This window comes from Stegostoma tigrinum, chromosome 2, assembly GCF_030684315.1.
Source record: "Stegostoma tigrinum isolate sSteTig4 chromosome 2, sSteTig4.hap1, whole genome shotgun sequence".
NCBI lineage: Eukaryota > Metazoa > Chordata > Chondrichthyes > Orectolobiformes > Stegostomatidae > Stegostoma > Stegostoma tigrinum.
Window position 1 is genome coordinate 89,457,803 of NC_081355.1, and position 17,666 is coordinate 89,475,468.

Consider the following 17,666-nt stretch of genomic DNA (forward strand, 5'->3'; position numbering starts at 1 on the left):
TTGGGCAAAGGGTTTAACGGAGAAACAGCAGGAATTACTGAAAGTCAGGGCCAATATAATAAAATAACAAAGCAAAGTAGGGCAAGGGAAGTAAAGTTAGCATACTGGAATAAGTTTAAGACTGAAATGAGTAAGAAAGACTAAAGTAAGTTTGTTTAAGACCTGGCGGTTGGTCAAATGGAATGTGTGGCTAATAATACGATGAGAGTCAGAGACCTTACCGGAGTCGTAGATGACCATATTGCAGTAAGTGCTTTCAGCTGCAGAAATGTGAGCTGAGTGTTTTGGAGCTGGAATAACTGCAGACATTGTGGCTGATTGCTAATTGAAGAGTTACGTGGATAGCACATTCAGAAAGTTGGTCACATCACAGTTTAAGGGAATGGTTGAAGGAAGGTTGACTGCCAAGCAGTCCAAGGGAAGCAGGCAGGTAATGCAGGAATCACTGCTCACAGGTGGGTTTTCCGATTTTGGAAATTGAGGGAACAGATTCCTCAGGGGAGTGCAGCCAGAGTGACATTTGTGGCACTGTAAGCAGCTCAGCTGTACAAGAGGAGAGGAAGATAAAAGGAGGAACCAACATGATAGGGGACTTATTGGTTGGGGAACAAATGGATGTTTCTGGGGGCATCAGTCTGACTCCAGGAAAATGCTACCTCTCTGATGCCAGGGCGCATGTTGGTACAAATGATTTAGGAAGGGGAATGTTGGCCTGCAATCAGAATTTAGAATACTGTGAAGAAAGTTGGCAAAGGAGAGACAGTGGCTTGTGATAATGCTGGACAATCAATCCAGGTAATGTTCTGGGGACCTGGATTCAAATCACATCATGGTAGATGGTGAAGTTTAAATTTAATAAAAATACCTGGAACTAAGAGTCTAACATTGACCATGAAACTATAGTTGATTGTTGGAAAAATCACTAATGTCCTTCTGGGAAGCAAACTGCTTACCTGAGCTAGTGTATGTGTGACTGTAGACCCACAGCAATGTGGGTTTGATTCTTAATTGTTCTCTGGGCAATTGGGGATGGACGATAAATGCGGGCCTGGCCAACGACACTTACATCATGTGAAGAAATGTAGTAATTTCCAGATAATTTCCAGTGGAAGAGTACAGACTTCTGAAGGTAGGACAAATGAAAATCCAGGTTGGCAAAGTGGTGCAGGAGGGAGGGCTTTAGATTCCTGGGGAACTGGGACTGGCCCTGGGCTAGATGGCCTCGGTGGAACTTCCTCCTAACAGAATTGTGGATATACCAGCACCATATTGAGTGCAGTGATTCATAGAAGTGGTTGACAATCATCTTCTGAAAGGTACTTAGAGATAGGCAATAAATGCTAGTCTTGCCTTTGATATTTAGATCTGAAAACCACGTTTTTAAAGAAAGTGATGATTCACTGGTCAGTTCTTTCCTGAAAATGAACTTTACTATCATCCCAATTGTTCATACTTGAATCCTCAGTGAGTCTTTTGCATAAATTATTTTTGATATTGACTTAAGGAGAATTCGATCATCAGTGTTGTGTGTGGCTCTCGCTCTAGCTCCCCCCCCCCTTTAATTAGGGGTGAGTTGAGAAAATCTCTAGTGGACCTTGTTACCCAGCACTTAATTGGTGAGGTGGGTGAGAAGTGAGTGAGTATCTCTCCAAGGCCAACTTACTCAATTATTTGTCCTTTTCATTGCTTTCCTTGCCACCTGCAGGGTGAAAATTGTGTGCTTTTTTTTTCAATAACCTCCAAAAACAAACTTGAAAGAATGCAACATAAATTATTGCTGAAACATGTTTTCTTTAAACAACTACACAGATTTCTTTTTAAAAAGCCTGTTGGACATCAGAGGCTTTTTAATTCTTCGCTGTACAAATCTGTTCTACCAGCACTGATCCAAAGATGACATAACTGACAGTTAATCTAAATCAACAAGAACAATGTGGATGTACTTATTTTCCTTGTCTTGTGTTTCTGATAATATTGCTGGAAAATTTTGGTTCTGAGCACAAGTAATTTCTATAGACTAATTACGTGTTTCATATATATAAATCCACATTTCTGTTTCTCTTCAGGTGAGTGTTCATCTCTTGCCAGACAGCACTGCAGGGTCACTCTTAAAAGCAGTTGGTCAACTCATAGATCCAGCCTTTATTCCTAATGAGTGTTTGTTGAATTTCCTTGCCGGGTGTTGCTACAGCATCCTTTACTTCATACTAACTTTGGAAAGGAACAGCAGAGGAAATGCACAAAAGAGGTAATTAAAATTCCTTTGGAGTTTTCTGCTCACGTTCCTCTATTTTCGGTCATATTCTTTCTTTGTGGATCCAGAAGATTAAGCCTTCTTTCTGCCTGTTATCTTTATTCTTACTACTTATACTTCTAAACAGTATGTACTTCCTGAGCATAACTTTTTTTGTTAATAAAGATCTTGTACATTGGTTTACGGTGTGGTGTAATCCAATATTAAATGTGATTTATTTGGAATAGTTGCGAAAGTTTCAGCTTGTGTTAGATCTGTCTTTTTAAATTAGTATTTTTTTTGGCCGGATTAATTGATTGGATGAAGTGTTACTAGATTTTAGTTTATTTCGGTACACTATTGAGTATTAGAATCTTTTGGGTGTGATATTGAAACAAGACTGTGCTGTCTAAAGTGGACTTCAAAAAGTGCCAAAGGTGGTTTACTGGAGTCAAAATGTTAACTCTACTTTCCATGGATGCTGCCAGATCGGCTCAGTTTCTCTTGCAGTTTCTGTTTTTGTTTTAGATTTCCAGCATCTGCAGTTCTGCTTTGTTTCAGTAATTTTGAGTTCATCCTGTCAGTCCTAAGCTCATTGATGTACAATGCCTTCATCAGCAAAAGGCTTAATTTTTAAATTCTTGTACTTGTTTTTAAATATCCAGATGGCCTTGTCTGCCCTATCTCTGTGACTTCTTCCTGTGCTTGTAACCCGTTACCCTATCTCTATGCTTCTCCAGTTTGGGCTTCATGTATATCCCTAATTTTAATCATTCCACTGTTAGAGGTTGTGCCTTCAGCTAAATAAGTTCTTGAGGTTTGCCATTGTCTTACGAAACCATGTTACCTCTATCATTTTATAAGATGCTTCTGTTTGACCATTCCTTTGTTCACATGTCGTCCTGTCGTCTCATATCACTCTCTGTCAAATTTTGTTTATGATGCTGTTGGGAAGCACCTTGAGACATTTTAAAAGTTCTATCTAAATGCAAATGTTGTTATGTATTTGAGCAGATTGCATACTACTGATGAGACTAATTGCTTAATGCTACTTGATTTATCTCTGTACCTTTCTTTTGAACAGTAGGTTATGACAACTACAATTCCTTTTCCTAATTTTAATTCCTGATTATTTCTATTTTAATATCTTCATGTTTTGTTACTACTTCAATACATCCTCGAAATCTTCAAAGAGAGACAGAATACTTATTGAGCAAACAAAAGCAAAACACTCCAGAAAGTGAAAAACTGAAATAAAAACAGAAAGCTCAGGTCATGCAGCATCTATGGAAAGAAATAGATACTTTTTCAAGCTGATGATGACCCCATTTCTTTAATGTCTAAAGTTGCTTTCCTCATCTGTTCTGATCTTGTTGAACAGTTAAGATAACGGATGGGCCAAGGAGCTTGAAATGAATGCCTTTCATGTTTGCTAAGAGTCAGCCAAGTATGACCTGACCAAATTTAATATGTTAAGTCATGCTGTGTTTGTTCATGATAAAAATAATCAAAGAAACATTATTTTAAAGCCATACAATCTGATGTTAGATGTTGAAAAAGGTTAGAAAGAAGTGGGGGATAAAATAAGGCTCTGCTTGCAAACTACTCAGTTACCTCTTATTTGCATAGTTTGTTCTTGTTCATTTGTGGTATAATTTAAATAACTACTATTCCAATGGATACCAGTTTCAAAAACAGCAGGGAAATGTAAGTATGAAACCAGAAACCAAGAAAAATTCACATATGTCTCGAAAACAAACAAGAGATTTAAATACTGAATAAAATGCCATTCAACAATTGCTTGCATAATTTATGAATAGTATTGCCAATAAGGTTATAACTTGATCCTTATATATCTTGTCCTTAATTAAAGTGAAATTGAGGAATCTTGTTCATTTGGTGTGGCTTCATTTACTTATCTGCCTCTGTGATGTCAGAAAAAAAGTGTTGAAGATTAAGTACGGCTAGCTGAAGACTCGTTTTTAAGCAAAGTATGCATTGATGTATGGGTATCTTTTTTGACTGGCTGTTGATACAGTAACTGTGTCAGTGTAGTTTCTGTCCTTGCACCGTACAAAATAAGGAATGAGAGCTGACATTGCACTGCAGTACAAAAAATCTCAATACAATCTAAAATAATCCCAGTTCACTCTTTAGATTTGTATAAAACCGTCTGGGGCTGTTTCCTTAAAGAATCTCAAGTATTCTTTACTGATTTGTCATTCAAAAGAAATGCCATTAATTGGTGAAACTCAGGTTGTCATTTGGGGAATTTTGTAGGCTGTGTGTTTCTTTGAACTGTGGACATTTTTCTTTTCTGAAACATTTCAAAGACAATTATATTTGTTCCACTGTCAAATGTGACTTGTGTCCATTTGTTTCCTAACCTGCTAGATCGAGCAATATCATCTTCATTCAATAATCTGAACACTTGTATCCACAATAAATTCTTTCATCTTCTGCAGAATCCTCAGTTTTTATCTGAACAATGAACTCTATGTTAGGTTATGAAATATACGCAAGTTGGATTAAAAACAGCAGAGTAACGGGAGTTTGATTGAATTGAAACCTGGGAACTATGTTCATTTGCAGCAAGTATAAATATTGTAAATGCAATCAATACAAACTGGTAAAACTCAGGAAAACAAGGGGTGTATTAAAAAGGCTAAACAAAATGTTATTTGATTATTGGTCTTTTTTTAAAGATTTATTTTTTCATACATGGAATGTTGGTGGATGTGAGTTTGCTCGCTGAGCTGGAAGGTTAGTTTTCAGACGTTTCGTCACCATTGTAGGTAACATCATCACTGAGCCTCTGGTGAAGTGCTGGTGTTATGTCCCGCTTTCTATTTATCTGTTTAGGTTTCCTTGGGTTGGTGATGTCATTTCCTGCATTGGTGATGTCATTTCTTGTTCTTTTTCTCAGAGGGTGGTAGTTGGGCTCCAAATCAATGTGTTTGTTAATGGAGTTCCGGTTGGAATGCCATGCTTCCAGGAATTCTCGTGCGTGTCTCTGTTTGTTTGGCTTGTCCTAGGATGGATGTGTTGTCCCAATCAAATTGATGTCCTTCCTCATCTGTATGTAAGGATACGAGTGATAGTGGGTCATGTCGTTTTGTGGCTAGTTGATGTTCATGTATCCTGGTGGCTAGCTTCCTGCCTGTTTGTCCAATGTAGTGTTGGACTACATTGAAAACTAACCTCCCAGCTCAGCGAGCAAATTCACATCCAGAAACTTAACCTGAGCTACAAATCTTCTCAAAACTCGATGGAATGGTGGCTTTGGTCATCCTTTATTGTCCATCCCTATTTGCCCTGGAGATGGTGGTGGTGAGCTGCCTTCCTGTACTGTCGTAGTCCTTTGGGACTAGGGATGCTACCATGCTTTCACAGAGGCTGTTCCAGGATTTTGACCCAGGAAAAGGCAATATATTTCCAAGTCAGGGTGGTGCATGGCTTCAAATAGAACCTGCAGTTCGTTGTGTTCCCATGTATCTGCTGCCCTTGTCCTTCTAGATGATAGATTTTTTCCGAGTTTGGAAAGTGTTGCTGTGGTAAATTTATAGAAGGTGTACTTAACTGCTTTTGTGAATACTGAGTATTTTAGATTACAACAGATTTGTCAAAACTTCTGGTTGAATTTCAATGACAGTACTTGGAAACAATTTGACAAACTCTAGTTCAGTATGAACTAATTTCCAGCTTCTAAGATGAAATGTAACACACTGTAATTATTGAAATTTTTGCTTGGGATATGAGCATTGTTGATAAGGCTAATATTTATTTTGCTTGAGAAGACGGTAATGAAACTTGTACTGCATCAGTCCCTGTGGTGAAGTACGTTACCCTAGTGAGGAAGCTAGAGGATCTGTTTACACAAGTGAAGAAATGGCAATATGTTCCAAAGTTAACATATGACTTGAATTGGACTTTGCAGCTGGCATGGTCCTACACCTTTGCTAATCTTGGCTTTTCCAGGTGGTAGAGGTTGTGAGTTGAAAGCTGCTGTTGAAAGAGCATTGGTAAGTTACTGCAGTGCATTTTGTAGATGGGATAAACTGCTGACATTGTATGTTGGTGGCAGAGCAGGTCCAAGGCTGAGATGTGTGTATGTTACTTCGTGACACCTAAAGGCATGGGTGCCATCTAGAAGGCACAAGTCAACATGAGGATGGAATACTTTAGATTTAAGTGAGTGAGTGTGCCTATAAAATAAAACTGCCCAGTTGAATATGTTAAGGAGATAGATGGGATGATGGGATGCTGATCAAGTAGGCTGTTTTGTCTTGAATGGTAACGAGGCTCTTGAGTGCTATTATAAATCTCATGTAGATTCTACTTTACCACTTCATTTTTGTATTCTATTCCTTTAGAGTTCAAAACAAAAAAATCAATTTGCCCTTTTTTGATATTTTTCTAATTGTGATGTATTGACAATTTCTTTGCAGAGAATTGTTGTGGGGATCGTGCCTTGCTGCATTGGTCCGCATACCCCGCCTGCTGCGACTGATGCTGCAGAGTTTGAGGGTAACTGGCACCTGCCAGGAGGAGCTTCCTGTCGTTGCGCAGATCCTTCGTCTTCTGCTTCAACAAGTACAGCTTAGGCAGCACATGGTAGCAAATGCAGCACTTGTGCAACAGGTCATACAGGACATCACGGTATGACTGCCTTTCGTGACAATATTCCAAAAGCACCTAACTCTCCTTTTTATGAATGAATATCGATATTTTAAACACACCCTAATTATTTTACTATTTTGCTGAATATTCAGAAGATTTGATAGGTCCACCAGCTTATGCATATCACTTCCATTGTCTGAAAACTTTACCAATCCAAAACTGTGTTTGGGGCTGAAATAAATTAGTGGAAGTACTACAGAAAATTTGTATGATCTAGAATAATTAGTACTGTGGGCAAGAGATAATGGGAACAAGTTAACTTTGTACAATCTCCATCACATCAAAGGTTCATATTAAAAATGAATAGTCACTGTCAACTGCACTAAAGTCCATTTTTAAGTTGTTGATTATAACATTTGAAATACTTGGTTATTTCTACGTGAGACAACTGTGCTAAGTCATGATTTGATAGTTCATGATTTCCCTTTCATTTAATCGACTTCTGTATCCAGTCCTTTCTTCTTCTATCATGCCCTTTTGAATGTTCTATTCTGATCATCATGGTAACAGATTTTACACTGTCAGTTGTGCTGCTGAGAAAGGCCGCAATTTTTTTTTGCCAAAGTCTTTGCAATTTCTGCTCCTCTAGCCTTCATTAACTTTTTAAATAGATTCTTTCTACATTGTTACAGTTTGTCCTCGCAAACAGTGCAGAGGTACACCTTCGGGAGGATGTTGACCCTGGACCCCATGAAGTCTTGTGCTTCAGGTTAAACATGGGCAGGAAAACCTCCTACTACTTACCACGTACTGTCCTCCCTCAGCTGATGAATCAGTACTCCTCCATATTAAGCAATGCTTGGAGGAGACACCTGAGGATGGCAAGGACACAACATGTATTTTGGGTAGGGAGTTTCAATGTTCACCACCAAGAGTGGCTTAACTGCAGTACTGCTGATTGAGCTGGTCAGGTCCTAAAGGACATGGACTACTAGACTGGGTCTGCAGCAGATTTTGAGGGAACCAACAAGAGAGAAAAGTATACTTGACCTCATCCATACCAGTCTGCCAGCTGCAGATGCATCTGGCCATGACAGTATACCTCCCTGTCCTCCCTCAGCTGATGAAAGGGCCTGGTGGTTTTATCACTGGACTCTTAACTCAGAGATCCGGATAACATTCTGGGGACCAGGGTTCAAATCCTGCCATGGATGATGGTGGAATTTGAAATCAATAAAATAGATCTGGAATTAACAATCTAATGATGATCATGAATTCATTGTCAATTGTTGGAAAAACGCCTGGTTCACTAATGTCCTTTAGGGAACGAAACTGCCATCCTTACCTTGTCTGGCCTACATGTGAGTCCAGACCCACAGCAATGTAACTGACTGTAAACTGTCCTCTGGGCAACTAGAGATGGACAATAAACCGTCGCGATGTCCTCATCCCGTTAATGAATAAAAGAGTAAAGGAGTATCAGTAAGAGTGACCGCCGCACAGTCCATGTGGAGACCAAGACCTGCCTCCACGTTGAAAATAACCTCTAGTGTGGCACTATCACTGTGCTAAAGAGGACAGACTTCAGCCAGATCCAGCAACTCAAGACTGGGCATCCATGAAGTGCTGTGGGCCATTAACAGCAACAGAATTGTATTCCAGCACAATCTGTAACCTCATGGCCTGGCATATTCCCCACTTAGCTGTTACCATCTAGACAGGGGATTAACCCTGGTTCAGTGGAAAGTGCAGGAAGGCATACCAGGAGCAGTACCAGGCATAACTGAAAATGAGGAGTCAACCTGGTGAAGTCACTAAACAGGACTGCTTGCACACCAAACAGTGTAAGAGCAAGAGATGGACAGAACTAAGTGATCCCACAACCAAAGGATCAGATCTAAGCTCTGCAGCCCTGCCGTATTCAGTTATGAATGGTGGTGGACGATGGTGGTGATGGTCCACAAATATCCATCCTCAATGATGGAAGAGCCCAGCACATCTGTGCAAAAGATAAGGCTGAAGCTTTCACAGCAATGTTCAGCCGTAAGTGCCAAATGGGTGATCCATCTTGGCCTCCTGCAGTGGTCCCCAGCATAACAGATACCATTTTCAGCCAATTTGATTCATGCCATGTGATATCAAGAAAAGATTGGAGGCACTGGATACTGCAAAGGCTACGGACAACATTCTGGCAATAGCACTGAAGAGTTGTGCTCCAGAACTTGCCACTCCCCAAGCCAAGCTGTTCCAGTACAATTACAACACTGGCATCTATTCTACAATGTAGAAAATTGCCCTAGTATGTCCTGTGTATAAAAAGCAGGACAGATCCAACCCAGCCAATCAATGCCCCATCAGTCGACTCTCAATCTTGACGGAAAGTGTTATCAAAGGCTATTAAGTAGCACCTACTTAGTGACGCCCACTTTGGATTCTGCCAGTGTCTCTCCGCTTCTGACCTCAGCACAGCCTTGCTTCAAACATGGACAAAAGAGCTGAATTCCAAATTGAGGTGAGAGTGACAGCCCTTGACATCAAGGTTGCATTCAACCGAGTGTGGAATCAGGTGGGTATCAGGGTGCAAACTCGCTGGGGATTGGAGTCATACCTGGCACGTCGGAAGATGATTGTGGTTGTTGGAGATCAGTCATCTCAGCTCCAGGACATCTCTGTAGGAGTTCCTCAGAGTAGTGTCCTAGGCCCAACTATCTTCAGCTGCTTCATCAATGACCTTTTCTCCACCATAAGGTCAGAAGTGGAGGTGTTCGCCGATGATTGTGCAATACTCAGCACCGTTCGCGACTTCTCGGACACTGAAGCAGTCTGTGACCAAATGCAACAAGATCTGGACAATATCCAGGCTTGGGCTGATAAGTGGCAAGTAACACTTGCGCCACACAAATGCCAGGCAATAACCATCACCAATAAGAGACAATCTAACCAATGCCCCTTGACATTCAATGGAATTACAGTTGCTGAACTCCCCCACTATCAACTTCCTGGGAGTTAACATTGATCAGAAGCTCAACTGGATTTATCACATAAATGCATTGACTACAAGTGCACACCAGAAACTAGGAACTCTGTGGCGAGTAACTCACCACTTGACTCCATGAAGATTGTCCACCATCTCCAAGGCAGAAGTCAGGAATGTGATGGAATAGTCCCCACGTGCCTGGATGAGTGCAGCCCTAACAACACTCAAGAAGCTTGACACCACCCAGGACAAAGCAACCTGTTTGATTGACACTGCATCCACTCCCTCCGCTACTGGTGCTCACTAGTAGCAGACTGTATTGTTTACAAAATCCACAGCAGAAATTCACCAAAGATCCTCAGACAGCACCCTCCAAACCCATGAGCACTTCTATCTGGAAGGACAAGGGCAGCAGATGTACCAGAACACCACCACCTTTGAGTTCCCCTCCACCATCTCACCATCCTGACTTGCTGTTCCTTTGTTGCCAGTGTGTCCAAATCCTGGAATTCCCTTCCTAATGGCATTGTGGGTCAACCCACAGCAGGTGGACTGCAGCGGTTCAAGAAGGCAGCTCACCACCAGCTTCTCAAGGGCAATGAGGGGCGGGCAATAAATGCTGGCCAGACAGCGACATCCACATTCCACAAAATGAATATGAAAAAAATTGACATTGTCAAAGTGCCTTCTGAGTAAGTTGATGAAAAACATAATGATATTTAATCTGATGTTTGTAATCTGACATTTTCAATCAAATTGGTCAGTGAAGAAGATATCTCGTCGTAACTGGATGAAACAGCGAAGTTTGCAGTGGAGAAGAAGGCTATTTGACCCATTATGTCTCATCCATCCGAAAAGCTATATAACCTAATCTTATTCCTAATCTTCCACCGTTTTGGGGGTCATGACACTTTCAGTGCATGTTCAAGTGCTTTTTTTTAAACACAATAGGAGTTTCTACCTTTACCGATGAGGCAGTGAATTCCATATTCCTGTTAGCCTTTGATTGAAAGAGCTACTCTTCGCCCTGCCCTTTTCTAATATCAATTGCTTTAAATCTATGTCTCAGTTGATGACCTTCCTGAAAAGGAATTTGGTTCCTTCCTACCCCACTCTATCTTGGCCCCTTGTAATTTTATGCACTTCAATTATCCCATCATCTTCCTTCTTGAGGAAGAAAACAACTGTAATGTGTCCAGTCTTGTAATGTAGTTGCTCAAGTTGTATGCAATACTATAGCTGCGATTTATCTGGTGTTCTATACAGAATCTCAGAATTGTTAAGAGCAGAAAGTCTGGTGCTCTGCAAGATCGATTCACTTCGTACTAGGCACACAGTCAGCTCCTCACTTCTCTTGTAGCCTTATTTTCCTTTCCTCTTTCAGCTGATCATCCAATTTTCTTTGGAAAGCTGTAATTGAATTTGCCTCCACAATTTCAGACAGTGCATTCCAGTTCTAATTACCTGTTGCCTAATTATTTGATTCCTGATTCTTTTTGCCAATCAAATTGAATCCATGTCCTATGGCTCTTGATCCTTCAACCAATAAGAAATTTCTCTTCTGATTATTTTTTACACTTCTATCAATTCTTATCTCAGCCTTGCTAAGGATGCACATCACGTGCCTCTTTGTGGAACCGTTTTCATAAACTTTCTCTGCATCTGCTCTACTTCATTCACATTCTTTCTTAAACTTTGTGTCCAATATTAGTTGAAATTTGAATCAGTATTTTAGGTAGATTTACTATAACTTCTTTTGGCTTTCTAGTCTTCTGTTTATAATGAACAGGATCCTATTTGCTTTATTAACAGAATCATCAGCTTGTCATGCCACATGTACTCCTGGTTCCCTTTAAAATGGTACTTTTCAGATTATATTGCTTCCCCTCGATCTTCATGCCACATTGTGCCACTGCAAATTGCTGCAAAATAAAGCTCGTGCCGGTTCCCCACCCATTGTGTCACCTGTCAATGGCCTTTGAAGTATTTTGTATCATCCACAAACCTTGAAAATTGTGCCCTGTGTACCCAAGTCTAGGTTATTAAATAGGTGAAGGAAAGCCATGATGCTCATACCAACCTCTGAGAAACCTTCCTGTATAACTTCAGCTTCTTTCATTCTGAGGGAAAAAAAACATGCACCACTATTACCTGTTTCTTGTCTCTCTGCCACCTTTGAATTTGTGCAACTACAGGCCCTCTTCCATGGGCTTTACCTTTACCGACAAGCCTGTCGTGGTACTCTATTAAATGCCTTTTGGAAGTTCATGTACCTTAAATGAAACACCCAACCTTTATCAACCCCACCTGTTACCTTATCATAAAAACTAAAACAAATTAGTTAAATGTAATTTATTTTCCTTAACAAGTGAGCTGGATTTTCTTCATTAAACAACACTTGTCCAACTGGCTGTTAATTAGACAGTTTAGGAGAGTGATCCAGGAAATGGCTGATGAAATTCAATGTGAGCAAATGTGAGGCCTTGCACTTTGGGAAAAAAGAATACAGGCATGGACTATTTTCTAAACAGTCAGAAAATTCATAGAGCAGAAGTACAAAGGGATCTGGGAGTGTTGGTCCAGGATTCTCTAAAGGTTAACTTGCAGGTTGAGTCCATGATTAAGGAAGCAAATGTAATGTTGTCATTTATCTCAAGAGGGTTGGAATATAAAAGCAGTGATCTGTTTCTGAGACTTTATAAAGCTCTAGTTAGGCCCCATTTAGAATACTGTGTCCAATTTTGGGCCCCACACCTCAGGAAGGACATACTAGCCCTGGAGTGTGTCCAGCGGAGATTCTCACGGATGATTCCTGGAATGGTAGGCCTAACATACGATGAACGGCTGAGGATCTTGGGATTGTATTCATCAGAGTTTAGAATGTTGAGGGGAGATCTGATAGAAACTTACAAGATAATGCATGGCTTAGAAAGGGTGGATGCTGGAGGTTGTTTCCGTTAGGCGGGGAGATTAGGACACTTGGACACAGCCTTAGAATTAGAGGGGGTCAGTTTAGAACGTAAATGAGAAATTTCTTCAGCCAAAGAGTGGTGGGCCTGTGGAATTCATTGCCACGGAGCACAGTGGCGGCCGGGGCATTAAATGTATTCGAGGCAGAGATTGATAAATTCTTGATCTCGCAAGGAATTAAGGGCTACGGGGAGAGTGCAGGGAAGTGGTGTTGAAATGCCCATCAGCCATGATTAAATGGCAGAGTGGACTCGATGGGCCGAATGGCCTTACTTCCACTCCAGTGTCTTATGGTCCAACTTTGTTATGGATTGACATTTCTAAAGGGGTTCTCACCACTTAAGTTAAACTGAGTGATCTGTAGTTGCTGCATTTATTCTTGCATTTTTGTTTGGAACAAATGTGTAATATTTGCAATTCCTCCAGTTCTTTCACAGCATCCTATGTCTAATGAAGATTGGAGGATTATGGCCAATGCGTCTGCATTTTCGCTCTTACTTTCCTCCGTATTCCCAAATCCCTTTCATCTTATCTTGGTGACCAACATTAAATTCCATCACTTCTCTTTTTAGGCCTATCAAGTCTCTGAACAATCATTTAACATATGACTTGGCAACAGCTTCCTTTGTAAAGACAGATGCAAAATATTCTCATGTCATCTAGGTTACAGTCTTTGTCTTCATGTAAATCAATGACTTCCAAAAGTTATATTCAATAATCAACTTGAGAGCAAAGTTTGGCCCCTCGTTAGCCCTGCTCCTCCTTTTCCCACCGCCTTGTTACTTGGATGCCGAAGGAAGACTTTAGATCTGTTATGTTAGATGTCAGTCTTGACTCATATTGTCATTTTTTTCACTTCATTACTGAAATTTTTATATTCTGCTTGGTTCTCACTTCAGTTATCAACCCAACACCATCTGCTTCATCTTTTCTCCATGAAAATACCAGGGAGGTCGGTTATTGTTTCTCTTTCCTTTCCCTCTTGTGCGAATTGACCTCTGCTATTTAAACTGTACGTTTAAAGGTAACCAATTGTACTGTTAGTCTAGTCTACTAGTTCTAGCACAATGTACCTGCTGTTTATACTGTATGTCTTGGTAGATCAAGGAAAGTATTCCTTCCTAGCCACCTTATCTAACTGTTGTGCTACCTTGGGGATTGGCAGATACGTGGTCCATGGTTCCTCTGTTCCGTAATGTTTCTCACCATTTGTTGTGTATTCCTTTGTTTTGTATGCCCTCTGTTAAATGATCATCTCCAACAGGAGAAAATTTAACCATCTCTTCCTGAATTCAGTGGCATTGCCATCACTGAATCCTGCAAAATCAATATCCTGAGCATTACCATTAACCAGAAACTGAACTGGATCAGCCATGTAAACACTATAACAGGTTTGAGATTGGGAATGCTGCAGCATGTAACTCATCACCTGACTCTAAGCGTTTGTCCACCAAATACAAGTCAAGAGTCTGGTGGAATACTCTTCATTTGCTTAGATGCAGCTCCATTGACACTTGAAGCTTGGAGAAAGCGGCCCTTGTCTGGCACCCTGTCCCACTACCTTCAACGTTTTCTTCTCTGCTATTGAGAAAGTGCAGTGATGTGTACCATAAAGAAAATGTGTACCAGCAACTTAGTAATGCTTCATCAACACCATCTTCCAAAATCATATCCTTTACCACCAGAAAGGCTAAGGTATATATGTGGAGTGGGACAGAGGAAACCTGCAGTTGGAGGATCTGGAGCAACAAGCACAAGACAAATAGCATCTGTGATTGGATAAGCAGTTCTATCTCTCTTGTGTTTCAAGTTTTCCAGTTAAAGTAGGCACATTTTCCTACTTTGAATGAGATGTCTTCATCCATGTTTGCAATTTGGCAAATCTAGACTATGGAGAAACCTTAATGTGACATAGCAGCGTGAGGGGGAGGAGGGGTGCTAGCTTGAATTAAGCTTTCTCTCTTTCACTGGCTACTTGCCTTTGTTTTGAGGGTTTATTTGCCTGTTGCCCATCTGTACTTTGAACTCTTCTTGATGATAAGCTTCTGGAAAACCGGCAGCCATTGGATGTCACTGTCAATTACTTTTTGAAAATGGTGAGTTCTGCTACCTCTCCATTTGTTTTACATCAAAATGTGGGTTAATAATCTGTTGACCATGAAACGCATTCAACTCTGAACATTCTAAACTACAGCAAGAGTAGTTAGTTCAAGATTTTTATTCATTGGGATTGGCCACATGATGTGTTTAGCTGTTGTAGAAATAATTGACTTGAAGCCACACGCAAAACCTTTGTGTTAATATATTGTATGCACATAAAAATCACAGTTTAATGTGGAAATGTAATAATCTCGTTTACAAACTGGGGAAATAATGACATTGTGCAAGTGATATGAGAGAGATTCGTCTGTGCCACTGACGTAAGGACATTTTTGCACCAATGTAGTTAATCACTTTTTTTGTCAGTGGTTTTGTAATCTTAAAAAACGTTGGGGATTTTCACATTCTTTCACAGATAAATGGAAGGCATTTGCTTATTTGCCTTCCCCACTGTCACTGCCAATGCCAATGAAGAGTGAGTGGAGAGAATTTTTTCCCATACTGCTGTGTAATATTAACTGCATAAGCTTTGTATCTCAATGCTTGCTGATGCCTTGCAGCAAATCATGTAGAAGTTGGAAATATATTTATTAACATTTATGGTGTAGTGCCTGGAAGAGTGTCAAATCTAACCGTGAGGTACATTTGTTAGTATTTATACAAGTGATTAACACAGTTTTTTTTTAATACCTAATTTAACATTAATTAGAATTCACCTTTGATTTATGTGCATCAAAGGTTAGATGACATAGCTGGTAGAGGTCTATGCCTTCGGCAACTACTACTTAGCTCTTAAGACTGGGTTTCATTTGATGGAGGAGGAAGTGATGAGTGAATTTTATATCCAGCAGCTGGTGAGGATCACAGTTGCCTCTCATTTCATAAGTTGTTCTTTCGTAAATTTGAAGCAGAAAGATTTTACTGGTATCAATTTAGAAACTTGGGGCTTGGAGACAAGCGAAAATATGATTTTTCTTTTTAATGTTTTGTTTTATAAACTTGGATTTATTATCTTCGACTGAATATTGCTTGTTCTATCCAGAGATTCTGAATTTATTTTAAAAAAGCAAAGACTATCAGAACATAAATTTGAAGTCTTTTGAAGTTGTTCAGTGTGATGCAGAAAAGAGTAGGTATTGCAGTTTAGTTAAATATAAACAAATTGTGCAAGCTTTACCCGGATGTTGGAAAATACTCTTGTGCCCTTCTAATTATTTTTGATTCCTTCGTTCCCAAGATTGTAAATGGCATTTTAATAAAATAGTAGGCACCTTTTCTGAGACTGAGGAGTCTTGGCATGATTACTCGCCCTAAAATGGTAACAAATCCCAAGGGAAGAGGTATTCTCTTGTATGACAAAATCAATTATACCTATTAATTTCTTAAATAGTACATCCCTGATTGGAATTTCTGGTGGGGGGAGGGGGGCATGAATTATGAAAGTGTTTTTGTTTATTTATATTATCTAGCTGAAAGTATGGGCAAGTATTTTGCTTGCAGGCCTCAGAACAAGATTATGCAGGGAGACAGAGGTTGCATGACTGTCTGAGGTGATTGACTTAGTATTGCAGAAAGAGAAAATAAGTCCTGTACACAGAAAAAGATAGGGCAGTTGAGTAACTTGCTCCTAGGGGATAATTGCAAGTGGTTTAAGTTAGGTGATGATTCCTTTAACAGGCGTAATGTGGCGCTTTGGCTGGAGGCATAAACCCATGTCTGTCTATACAAAATGACATCGTTGCATCACTCTGCTCTTTTTGCCCAATGTTCAGTGTGGCTAGAAAGCCTAGACCAAAGATAAAGTCACCACAATCAACAGCCTGTCTTCACTGTTTACCAAAAAATCATACCCTACATTACAGCAGAGCAAAACTGGATGTGAAGGATTTGAAAAATTGCCGAGGCGAAAGACAAAAGTTTGGCTTTTTTGACCTTCTTATCATTTTTCAGAACTTCAAGACTGAAGATTTCCAAGACCAGTGGTTAATTGACCTCCATTACTGCTTCAGACTCTACCTTACAACACAGCACAGAAATTCAGCTAATTTTGCAGTAACCTATTGAAATGTCAGAAATTCAGCAAAATACTGGTACCTGCTCTTAAGAAATGCTACATCGAAAACCAATTAGATATGAGGGACTTGCAGCTCTATAACTTTACAAGTATATGAAATAAATACCGTGTGCTTCGATGTTTCTCAGGATAGAAACCATAGGGATAGCAATGGTTCATTTGTTTGATACTGAAAGTTAGGTATACCCATTGGTTGAGAGTGATGTAGCATTTTTTGAGATTAATGCAGTTTTATTCTGTAAGTATGCATGGAGACTATTCTATACTCCATATTATTCACAAGAAATTTGTTTGCAATAATATTTCCAGAATGTCCTCAGTGAAAGTGTAAAGATTTTGATAAACTTGCAGAACTGTCTTTTCATTGCAGTTTCTTGAGAACCAATTGCACGTGTGCCCTGAAAATGTACCCTAGCTACTTTCAAATTTATTTCTGTCTCTCTGACCAAAGTCATTTTTGTCACATTCCATTAATACTTTAGTGGTGACAGGAAAAACTTAGCTTTCTTTGTAAAAATGCAACTTTATTCTTTCCAGAATTTTCAACTGTGAATCTTGATTATGTACCCTTTCACCGATCAATCTGTATGACAGTTCCTTTTTTAATGGCAAAAATTTGCTTGTTTTTGTTGTGATCATGTATTTTGTTACAGAAATAAAAAGAAATCTTTATTGAAAATGTATATATTGAT

The 17,666-nt window shown here is 39.7% G+C and overlaps 1 protein-coding gene across 4 annotated transcripts in view; it reads left to right on the forward strand.

Annotated features, from left to right (window-relative positions):
- Positions 1-17,653, forward strand: part of tex10 (testis expressed 10) — a 94,029-nt gene extending 76,376 nt beyond the window's left edge. For 3 of the 4 annotated variants that reach the window (XM_059655385.1, XM_059655397.1, XM_059655389.1), the window contains exons 13-15: positions 2,067-2,248; positions 6,682-6,892; positions 16,851-17,653. In XM_059655385.1, coding sequence (XP_059511368.1) covers positions 2,067-2,248; positions 6,682-6,892; positions 16,851-16,964 — 507 coding nt within the window. In that variant the 3' untranslated portion in view covers positions 16,965-17,653. The remainder of the gene's footprint in view (positions 1-2,066; positions 2,249-6,681; positions 6,893-16,850) is intronic. The other variant, XM_059655402.1, reaches the window with a different exon arrangement.
- Positions 17,654-17,666: the final 13 nt, after the last annotated feature.